Source organism: Propithecus coquereli, unplaced genomic scaffold (assembly GCF_000956105.1).
Source record: "Propithecus coquereli isolate 6110/MARCELLA unplaced genomic scaffold, Pcoq_1.0 Scaffold209, whole genome shotgun sequence".
Classification (NCBI taxonomy): domain Eukaryota; kingdom Metazoa; phylum Chordata; class Mammalia; order Primates; family Indriidae; genus Propithecus; species Propithecus coquereli.
In genome coordinates, this window is record NW_012145967.1 from 602899 (window position 1) to 614719 (window position 11821).

At 43.0% G+C, this 11821-nt stretch overlaps 1 protein-coding gene across 1 annotated transcript in view; it reads left to right on the plus strand.

The window, feature by feature from the left end:
* APLP2 (amyloid beta (A4) precursor-like protein 2) overlaps positions 1-11821 on the plus strand; it is a 72852-nt gene that overhangs the window by 50284 nt on the left and 10747 nt on the right. The window contains exons 5-12 of the mRNA XM_012644278.1: positions 685-689; positions 793-991; positions 1402-1610; positions 2710-2877; positions 6271-6401; positions 7350-7424; positions 8567-8725; positions 9594-9722. Of these exons, the coding sequence (XP_012499732.1) occupies positions 685-689; positions 793-991; positions 1402-1610; positions 2710-2877; positions 6271-6401; positions 7350-7424; positions 8567-8725; positions 9594-9722 (1075 nt within the window). The remainder of the gene's footprint in view (positions 1-684; positions 690-792; positions 992-1401; positions 1611-2709; positions 2878-6270; positions 6402-7349; positions 7425-8566; positions 8726-9593; positions 9723-11821) is intronic.

An 11821-nucleotide genomic window follows, 5' to 3' on the forward strand; every position in this document is an offset into this window, starting at 1 on the left:
ACCCAGTGGGGTTGGGTTTATGCTAGGCATAGGCAGCTAAATTAAAAATATTTTGGAAAGGAATATATATTTGCATAGGGAAGTATAGCACTAACAGTCTGGCTTCTAAAGTTACGGATATTTTATCCTGGTCAAGTTGAAAGAAAAAATTAAAATTAAAATTTTTTAAAAAAGAATATTAAATAGTTTGTTGAGCAAGAATACTGTATGCAGCCAGCAAGGCTCCCAACAAGGTCATCCTAAACCCAGGGACTGTGTGGAAATAGCCAATTACAGAAATTCTGGGTCTGTACATATGTACAGACAGGAGTAGATGCCATTTGACTCTTCTGGCAGAGAGAAATGACCTACCATCTTGCCATTGATAATTAGGTTGGTTCTTCAGTCAGTAGTCGTCCTTTGGTCAGAGTCTGAAGTAGTGCCCACACCAGTGGTCAGTGTAAATTAGCGTTGACCACCTTTAACTAGTATTGATAATAACTGGAAGAAACTCCCTTTAATTTTTTTCAAGTTTAGTTTTTCAATATTTTTGGGCCAGACGATGTCCCTATTATAAGTTAAATAAAATTTTTCAATGCTATATGTAGAAACTAAAAAAAAAAATTAAATTAAAAATAAGGAAAATTTATAAATCTTAAAATAATAGAACGATTTTTTGACAGAAATTTTGTGTGTCATAAGAGAGAAAGCATGACCTAGTGATGTGATACAGGTTTCTTTTGGCTGAGGGATCAGGGAATATTTGACCAGATTTACTGTAGAGTGTGTTCTGATGTGGTCTGGGTTTCTTTTAGGCATGTCTGACTCAGGGAATGACCTTATATAGCTACGGCATGCTGCTACCTTGTGGGGTAGACCAGTTCCATGGCACTGAATATGTGTGCTGCCCTCAGACAAAGATTATTGAATCTACTGTGTCAAAAGAAGAGGAGGAAGAAGAGGAAGAGGAAGAGGAGGAAGACGAAGAGGAAGATTATGATATTTATAAAAGGTAGCTCTTGTCCTGAGCTATGAAATCATTTTGCTTATTTGTTAGCCCTCCTGTAAAAGTGGCTGTTGGCTGTTAGCCCCTTACCTCTGGATCAGGTGGGCATTCCCTTGTTATGCTAGAGTTGATTCAGCTTGTGTTTCATTGTAGCCGCAGCTGATCACAGGAATACCTGTGACTTTTGGCTTTACATCGTACTGGCCTGCATTATTTCTGCAGGTTAATGCAGTCTGTGTCCACTAACTCTTCTCTTTTGCTGATGTAGCTAAGCTGAGGGCTTTAGTGGCACAGTTAAATGTGAGTTGAGCTTATTTCCTGTCTCTGTTTTTGTGTTTCAGAATAGGGAAGGGAACCATTGTTGTGCTTTGTGCATAGGAGGTATTACCCTTCCTTTTTTCTATTGTGGCCTTTAGTGAATTTCCTACTGAAGCAGATCTGGAAGACTTCACAGAAGCAGCTGTGGACGAAGATGACGAGGATGAGGAGGAAGGGGAGGAAGTGGTAGAAGACCGTGATTACTACTACGATACCTTTAAAGGAGATGATTACAACGAGGAGAACCCGACTGAACCCAGCAGCGATAGTGCTATTTCAGACAAGGAAATTACTCACGATGTTAAAGGTAACCTGATGTGAAGCCACGGCTTTAAAATCCACATGGTAATTATTTACTTAGTCTTTTGTATTGCATTTATGGCAGGTAAGTCAGTCACAGAAAGAAAGGTGGTATCTCTGCTCTGGAGGTGAATTCAGCTCTCCAGTGCGGTGTGCCGTCTTAGCAGTGAGCAGGCAGGCACGTCCAGGGAGAGATGCAGAATTGAATTAGAAAAACAGAGTTTGCATTTTAAATATTAAATCAGAAAACAGGGACTAGAGAATAAAAGAGACAACCTGATTTACCCTTCAGCAGGATTCTTCCACATTTAGCCCAAAATGTTCTCTCCAGGGAAAGGTGTGCTCTTTAATACCACTCAAGCCCCCACCTTCTACAATGGACATCACTTTCCTGGTTTTTCTTTTTGTCCAGATGTTTGTAGCTGGGAGAGTGAAATTTAATGACCTCCTGGAAACAAATTGGGGCCTGAGGTTTTTTTCATCTTGCCAATTAGTATAAAAAAAGAAAAGATAATAGTTCCAGAGCCATTTATATACAGCCTCCTGCTGATTGAATATTTGAAACCAATTAAGATTTAAGGAATTATTTGGACTCAGTTGGAAGGAAATTACTTAACTAGTCTGGAAGTTTACAATTCACCTTAGAGAACATAAAAATGGAAAACACTTGTCCTTGCTAGCTGCGTTAGCCTTTAGTACAGGTATCACCACTTAAAACAGTCTTTCCACTAGCGTTGTCTCCTTTGGTCCTTGAAACCACCAAAATGGACAAACCAGGCAAATATCTCCACTTACCAGATCAGAAATGTGAGCCTCACAGAGCTGTGAGACAAAGAATTTCTCTGTGTCAGCCTAAACCTCAATCTAGACTCCAGGCAATGCCAAATAAAATGTATTTCAGTTCCTAAATGTCTTTATTGCGTGGGAAATAACTGCTACCTCAGAAATGACTGGCCTGAGCTGGGGAGTTTGGTTAGCCAGGGCCTTCATGCTCAGCCCCAGCGTGGGCCTCTCCTCACCCCATCCCACCCCTGCTGGCCTGTAGCATTTTGAAGCATTCGAAGCAACTGCCTCTGTCGTGCTGACACTTGACCATTTTCACACAGCTGTCTGCTCCCAGGAGGCGATGACGGGGCCCTGCCGGGCTGTGATGCCTCGTTGGTACTTCGACCTCTCCAAGGGAAAGTGCATGCGCTTTATATATGGCGGCTGCGGCGGCAACAGGAACAATTTTGAGTCTGAGGATTATTGTATGGCTGTGTGTAAAGCGATGAGTAAGTCCCGCCTCGCGCTGGCCCTGTGCAGCAGCACTGTCCTGTCCAGCGTTCTGTCTCTCTCCCGCCGTCCTTGTGGCTGCATCTGTGTAGTGTTCCCTGCTGACTTAGGTGTTTGCTGTCAGTTGTTTTTTCCCCTCATCTTTGTGCTTTCTAGATCTAGGCTGTACTTTCCTGTTGGCAGTTGCCAGCTCAGTTTTCCCTGTCCCGTGCTCACTGTGTGTCTGGTGGTGGTTGGCGGTGGTGGTGTGTGACCTCCTTGGCACAGGGGAGGGCAGCGCCAGGGGCTTGTTCTTTCTCATCCAGCCGTGGAGTCCACAGGCTCCCAAGGTTACTTACTGTCTGTTGCGAAGGCAGCCATGCCCTCGACTGTCTCTAATTGAAAGGCACCAGCCGGTAAGCGGAATAGCAGAGAGTTCCAGGCTTTGCCTCTCGTTCTTGTCTTTGAACTGCCCTTTAGCTGACCCCTGTGACGCACCCCGGCTGAAGGGACGCCCACTCTCGAACGGAGTGACAATAGGAGTACTTTTGGAAGTTGAGAATATTGAAATATCTTGCATCATGCACTCTAGGGAGAGAGCTCTGAAGCCGAGTGGTAGTGACTTTTTTCTCTGGTATTTTGGCGACACTGGGTCATGGAGCACTTTAGAAAGTGAGGGAACCTCAGCTTATGTGTCTTTGATCTGAAACCCAGTGGGGTTGGGTTTATGCTAGGCATAGGCAGGAAAAGAGTTTTCCTTTTCTCCATGGTTTCTCCTTTTCATTTTTAAGACCCGCTCTCTTACCTTGCAGCACTGACCCATGCTGACCAGGCCAGGTACTTTTCCTTGGTTCCTACTCTTAAATTCATCAGAATAATAAGTTGCTGTCTGTTCCTGGTATTTGCTCTAAAGGTTTTTGGCTGTAGCTCCTGCTAGTTTTTCATTCATGTTTGCTCTTTCTTCCTCAAATGAATAGATTTTTTACATCTTAATATAAAATGGTACACTCTCAGTGCTTCACTGCAGCTGCTGCACCACGAGAAAGCTGTTCTTACTTGATACAGTGGAAAGGGTGAAATAAAAGCAGTCCTTAGGGAACATTATCAAATAAACTTTGTTTATTCAGGAAAGATTTAGAGATAGAAGTTGTGATATTGACTACTTTGTAAAACTATTCAAACTAAGGGTCAAGAAAACACTGTTTGGGGCTGAAGCTTGAGGAATTGAGGACCTTTAAAAATCTCACTGAATGAGGAGGTGGCAGTCTCTTCCTGAAGGTCAGATAGTGTTGTAAGACACAGTGCAGCGGCCACAGTGGAATGGCAGGTCTGTAAAGCCGCCCTTTCCTGGGCTTAGGTAAGATTTGCCTGGGAGAAGCAGTGTGTTTGTGTATTTGTGGGGCCTCTGCCTGGAGGGCCGCAAAGATCTAAAAGCAGCATCAAGTTTCCTTCCAGTGATAACGTTCCTGTCCCTCTTTGAAGGGGCTGAGGCTGGTGGGTGTGCTGGCTTCATGAGCTGGCTGCTCTGCAGGGACAGGGGGTGTGTGATTCTGGTTTGAGCCCTTCGTGTCTTCAGTACCAAACCCGTAGGCCTGCTGTCCCTCTTGCCTCTGGTTCCAAGGCGCAGGGAGACAGCTTGTGTTTTGTATCTTTATCTAGCCCAGTTATAGGAACCAAAGGCTCTGTCTCCAACGCCTAAGCCTTGACACTGCGGGCAGGCGTGTTGCTGATGGTGATGTGCAGATCGGATGATGGACTTCAGTGCTTGAAATTCTCCTTTACTGAACTTCTCAGCATCTTGGGGAATGTCATTTGCGAAGCTATGTATTCTGATTGAGTTAATCTGAAAGTTGGACATTGAGATTCTTTTTAAGCTTATGCAAAACTCACATATTCTTGGCCAGGTGCAGTGGCTCACGCCTGTAATCCTAGCACTTTGGGAGGCTGAGGCAGAAGGATCCCTTGAGCCCAGAAGTTTGAGACCAGCCTGAGCAATAGTGAGACCCTGTCTCTACAAAAAATAAAAAAAACTTAGCCAGACATTGTGTTGTGTGCCGATAGTCCCAGCTACTTGGATCAGTTGAGCCCAGGAGTTTGAGGTCGCAGTGAGCTGTGATGTTACCACTGCACAATAGCTCCGCAATAGAGTGAGACCCTGCCTCAAAAAGCAAAAAAAAGAACCCGTATATTCTTCACGAGAGTTTAGTTGGTAGTTTTTAGGTTTATTTTAAATAAAAGGAGGCACATTAAAGATACTGCTGACAGAAAAATGTAGGAGTGGCTGGCTAATATGTAGCTATATTCATCAATTATACAGTGTTTTAATATATTAAAATGATACAGTTCTGGAAATTAGGTGAATTTACTTCTGAATTAAAAACCAATTGGACCTTGGCATTTACTCTACTGAGCTCTAAAATTATATCATGATATATTAAGCAAATTCATGCCATTCTTCCCCAGCTGGGGAAATCTTGTGTGAATTGGGCTAATAATAAGCATTTCCATAGGTATGTCTTGAAAGGTTGACTGAGTAAACTTGTCATCTGAGGCCTTTCCCTCACCAGGCTAAGCGCCATTATGCGGAGAGAGTTGCCTGGGCCAGTAAAAGCTTATGTCTGACCAGCGGCGAGGGGGTCTGTCCAAGGGGCCTGTGCTCTGGGGGATGCTTGGGAAGGCTGATTGGTCAGTGTCATGGATCAAAACGCCCAAGGTGTCTTCACATAGGGGAAAGGTATCCTTGTCAAGTAGAGCAACTTAACTTTACCCCTGTTGGCCCTGTTATTGGGAGAGGGGATAAGAGTGTTTCCGTGATACTGAAAACTCAGAATTATAGCTAGTGTGTTTTGGACTTTCTCCACCCAGCCTGTATGCTAGGAACATTCAGTTGAACCTGTTCACCGATATCAGTTAGGATCTAAAGATAGCCAGAAGAGAGGAAAGGTCCTGAATAATAAGTTTCTTTAAAAACAAAATTTTGTGGAAATACTTCTATAGGGTCTGATTCCAGCTGTCAAGTTGCTGTTGGTGATAGGCAATAAAGTAGCTGTTTTTTAGGTTTTCCAGTTTTAAGCACTGAAGAGAAGGTTTAGAAGAAGTCATTTCTTTCTGCCCTGAGATCCCCTAGGTAGATGCCTCATTGGTGCAGAAGATACGGACGGGCTGGGGGAGCTACCAGTGAAGTGCCCTTAGCACGCACAGACTGGTTGATGGGTATTATGCAAGGAAGATGGCCCACTGTGATCTAACAAAGGGAAGTCTTGGCAGATGGCAGTGCCCTGCACTTTTAGCACGGTACAAGACAAATTGGGTCCATCTGCAGGTCCTGAGCTTCCATTTTCTTCCTAGAGTACAGCGCAGTTTTAACAGTGCTCCTGACCCCAAAGAGAACACCCTCTGCAATTTTATTTCAGTTCCCCCAACTCCTCTGCCAACCAATGACGTCGATGTGTATTTCGAGACCTCTGCAGATGATAATGAGCATGCTCGCTTCCAGAAGGCTAAGGAGCAGCTGGAAATTCGGCACCGCAACCGAATGGCCAGGGTAAACCTCAGCACTTCCCTCGTCCTCATGGTGTTTGGCTTTGGGTGGCATGGTTTTCATAGTTAAAAAACAGTGACACCATCTCCCTAGAATGTCACGGTAACGTTTAAGGACAGGAGAGGTGCGAGAGTATGAGCGAAGCCACCCTCTGGGTAGACCAGTCCTTCCCCACCACCCCCGACAACACAACAGAATAACCACCCGAGGACTGAGCAGCGCCCACACACACTCCGCAGAGTAAAAGTCACATACAAAATATACTCCTCTGCCAAAAAAACGCGCTAAAAAATTTTTAAAAAAAAAAACGGTATAACACTCACAAAAAGAAAAAAACAGCCACATGCCACGAGAAAAAAACAAAACTGCGAATTAAGTGAAAACAGGCATGCATCGATACCTTCCAGCCAGATACTGCCGCCTGCTGAAGATTCGGAGTCTCCGGGCGTTTCTTTTCCTTAAAAGGGTTATAAGAGTTAGTGCAGCAGGAGCACCGAAGTGCAAGTTTATTCTTGACTTACTCAGAATTGAAAGAATATCGAAAAGGGAATTTCTTGCTAGGCCTAAGCTCCACCCAAAATCCCACACATACCTCATGCTGGGCTTACACTTTGGGAAATGCTCATTATTTTATTTTACCCTCAGCAGTTCTGAAAAGTCGATGTTAACCTCAATTTTTTGGTGAGGGGACTAAGGCACAAAGACTTTAAGATAACGTGCTTAAGGTTATGCAGCAAAGAGTTCATGGAATTGAGGCTCTATTTGGGGATAGTTGAGGCCTAGAACCTTCTGAGGCAGTAACAGCCTCGCACTCATAAGGGATCAGATGATGCAGTTTCCTTTTGCACAGTTTCCTACATTAGGTTTAGTACCTGGCAATATTTTTAGAAAATGGGGGAGTTGTTTCAGAGGATGATTCTCTGATGGCAGTGTTTATGACCTGTGTTCTAGGTAAAGAAGGAATGGGAAGAGGCAGAGCTTCAAGCTAAGAATCTCCCCAAAGCAGAGAGGCAGACTCTTATTCAGGTAAGATGCCTTCTCCAGGGACAAAGCTTTCAGCCTGACTATTTGAAAATGATCAGAGCCAATATCCCAGGAAATTATTAATATAAAAAAAATCGAAAACCCCTTTCAAGGGAAGGCCTGAAATAACAAGAAAGCAAAAACGGCAAAATTTCCCTTTTCAACCCCAGGGTGCCCAACCTGGGGAAAAAGAAAACAAAACCCCCAACAAAAGCAAAACCCAATCAAGCCAAGAAAGAAACTTAACCCAAACGAAGGTTGGTAAATCCGCCTTCCCGGCAAAAAGCCCGGCAACCTCAATCCTAAGGGGGGAACTAGTTTTCAACAAGAACGAAATTTTTTTTCCCAGACTAATTGAAAGTAAAAAGACAGAAAATAAAGATCTCTGATATAGTTCATCTCTAACTTTGTAAGCATATAAGCTTAAGATCACAGCAGCAAACTGTATTCTCCTTCCATAGAAGAGAGTGTGGTGAGGTGTGGGAATAGCAGTTTACAGGGCTGATTGGTCGTGTAAGACTGATGACATTTTAAATCATTTTGTGTCTAGCTGAAACCTCTCTCCTCCTGATGTTAACACTTTATTGGAAGACCTTTGCTTTTTTATTGCTCACCTAGAAATTTAAGTTTTAATTCCTACATAAGCCAGTGCATCTTGTCCAGGAAAATTTAGTTTAACCACCCTTAAACTGTACCTGTAAACCTAGCCAGATACCTCATAGATAACTTGGCCTTGGTGACTTAAACAAAAATGATTCAGCATAGCCTACCACCTTGCTGGATTATGTTTCAAAAATGTATCTCCTGTTGGTCAGTGGTTTCAGGGTTCGGAGGTCGGAATGTTGCTACAACGTGGTGCACACTGAGAAACCAGGCCTTGGACTTGCAGCGCTGGCAGTTTCAGTTATGGAAAAATTAAGGAGCCCCTCTCACACTGAGATTTAACTTGCTCTCTTTAGATAATGACGTAATTGTCCTGATAGAAATCCAATACAGTATGCTTTGAACTTAGCTTTGTTTCACTCTCTGGACCTGTTACTGTCTCACATGGGCACTGGACAAGGAGAAGCGTCAGGCTCTGAGGTTGCTTGTTTATACTGCCTCCACGTGCCACGGATTATTTTGTTCTTACTGTCCTGGTTTAGCACTTCCAAGCTATGGTTAAAGCTTTAGAGAAGGAAGCAGCCAGTGAGAAGCAGCAGCTGGTGGAAACCCACCTGGCCCGAGTAGAAGCCATGCTGAATGACCGCCGTCGCATGGCTCTGGAGAATTACCTGGCTGCCCTGCAGTCGGACCCCCCACGGGTGAGTTGTGGTCAGAGCCAAATCATTGATGAATCCTGTCCTTGTTGTTGCCTGCCCTGAAGTGGTGTGTGTGCGTGGAACCAACGTGTAACACACAGGTCAGTAAAAATGACATTTTTATGAAAAGTTCTGGCAAAGCCGAAGGTAAGGAAAGAAGATTAGGGAGGAGATGGTATTATGTTCTAGTGTCTGCATGTATGAGTTTAGCATTACGTCACTGTATGCCTGGGTATACCATCTGTGATGTGTCAGTATTTTACACTAGAATAGCATAACCTCAGGAAATTGGTTGGTAATTATTTAATTATTGAATTTTCTGTGATAGCCTTACTTTCAAAGAATGAAAATATACCTTCTGTGAATGAAGACTTTTGAACCAGTTCCATTGTAAATAAGATTATTAAGAAAAGGGTAAAGTAATTTATATTAAAACTTGCGTGAATGGTCTCAAATTATTTTATCCCTTAACACGAATCTACCTTGCTTTTACGTGACGGAAGGTATTGGAAAGGAGGATGTTTGTATCTTTCTCAAGCAAGCCAATTAAAGTCTTTCCATTCTGGGGTGATTTGGGAGACTACCTAGCTTGTAATTCAGGTGTCAAAGGCTGAGCCAGGAAAGGACAGATCAGAGGATGATAATGGGCTGGGGATTCTGGAAAATACTGTTCGTTAAGTTTGGAATTTAGGTTTTGCTACTTTACCTAGATAGTTTTTGTTACTTGGTAAGCTAAAAGAACTTTTGAAGCTAAGGCTTTCGTTCTGTGCCTAGCTGAGCTTTACGTTCTTAGGTGAACGGTTTAAGCTTTTGTTTTCCTGTTTTCAATTCTCTAGTCTCTGGATATTGTAACAACTGTTCTCTCTTGCAGCCTCATCGCATTCTCCAGGCCTTGCGGCGTTATGTCCGTGCTGAGAACAAAGATCGCCTGCATACCATCCGTCATTACCAGCATGTGTTGGCTGTTGACCCAGAAAAGGCGGCCCAGATGAAATCCCAGGTATGTTAGACATAGTGGAAATTGCTGCCACGAGAGTATTTCCGGTGGGACATGGTGCCTTGACCAATGGTTGAACAGCACTGCTAGTTATGCTTGTTATTAGTCCTCAGAAAATGATTTTTGATTTCTCAACACATTTAGTACATGAAATGGCTTTTGCAATGGTACTATTTTAAAAATATCTTTTCTATACTTTTTATATATTAAGTATTTTGTATTTCATTTCTAAATTGATTTTTATATCAGTTTATTTCTGATTTAGGGTGTCACCAGAATTAATATTTGAAATCCTTTTCTAGGCGGATATATGGGACAGATCTCTTTTCTTGTTTTGTACATTACAGTTTTTGTTTAGACAGACACTTTTTAACATTTCTAGGTTTTGTGCCATGCTGGGTCCAGCTAATTCAGTCATCTATAAAGATTTTCTTCTGGTCCTTCTTTCTAATATCATTAGTTAATATATTATGCATATGTTAACTTGAGTTTTACTTTCTTGTATTCATAAAATGAACTTTGCTACAAGAACGCTAACTTCCTTTTAAACCAGGAAGCCTATAGTTTTCCTAGAGGGCCTTGTAATAACATCATTGGTCTCATTTCCTGTTGTATTTTGAACATATTTGTGAGTACTGGTATACACGGGAGGTACTTACAGTGTGGGTGCTTGCCCATCACCCCAGGAACTCTCCCTCCTCCTCCTCGTGTGTGTACTCTGATTATAAGGCAATTTGCCTAGAGATCTTAAACACTGGAGCTGTGTTCTGTGCCGTTTGTTGAGCAGAAGTTTGTGTGTCACTGTCTACGCCAAACTCTCTACTAGCATCCGATAATACAGTTGAATCTCTTGAGTACCCTTGAGCAGCTCATAAGCTAATGTAGAATTAATTAACTATAAAGATGAAGAATAATTTTCCTTAAATATACAGAGTTTGCTTTAGAAGCTGGGTGTTTTCGGGAATAAAAGAACTCAGGCTCATACAGAGTGGGCAGAGGGTGGAAAGGGGCTGGGTCGGTCGGGGACCCTAGGAGGTGTCTGGCATGGGTGGAGTGCAAGGCTGTCTTCTCACTGGATGGAGCAAGGAGGATAAAGGCCAGGAGTTCTGCAGTGGCCCTGGGGCGCTTGGGCGAGAAATGCATGCCTCTTGACAGGACTTAGCTTTTCAGATCTGCTTGATTGTTTTTGAAGACTTAATCATTTTCCAGACTTTTATTGCAAAACTAGATTATTATGCTGTATTGTACAGAAAAATAGCCTGTTTTGTGTGGTGAGAATAGGAGGGAAGGAGAGACTTTGATCAGTATATTAAATTAATAACTAGAGAATTCCTGCAAGTGCGATCAAACTGCCACACTAAGTATCGTGGGAAGGAGAACCCTCCCATCTTAGAATATCTCTGGGGTCTACCCAGCTCTCCTCCATGCTGCTTATTGTCTGCTCTCAGCCTATAATTCTAGCAAAGCTTGGCCACTGAATTACATTACTCTTTTGCCTATTCCCTATTCTGTTATCTAAATGCTAGAAAAATCTGAAGATGCTCAGCCTGTTATAACTTGTGCCATGTCCGATTGCCTGGATGAGTGATGCTTCTATCCCCTGGTGTTATAGCCCAAAAGTTCCCTGTAAAGACAGTAATTTCCAGTGTTCCACCCTGTCTGTGGTTCTTGTCGTCCTGAGGGTATACGAACCACCCTCTCTCAAATGGCTCCTAAGTTCATCTCACGGAGTATTGCTGTGTCAACACATGCTGAGACTGTGGGTATGCTGCAGCTCCATTTGCAGTTTTTCTCTAGACACTCACTCTTGTACTTTCCCCTCAATTGACTTGATTGACAGAATGGCAGATACAAAATTAAATTGCTTTCATCCTTGCTTTTAAAGGTCAGAGAGATATCAATCCACAATAAAAGCATCTTTCCATTTAGCCTTTTTTCATTTTGACCCTTCATGTTAATGGCTTCAAACCCACGTAATTAATTAATCCTCTGGCTGAGAGCACCCTCTTTAGGAAAAGCTCAGTAACTGCACATCTAACCAGACAGGGCTGGCTTGGTTTAGAACAGCTTGTGGGAGCTGTACAGCAACATGCCTCACTGTC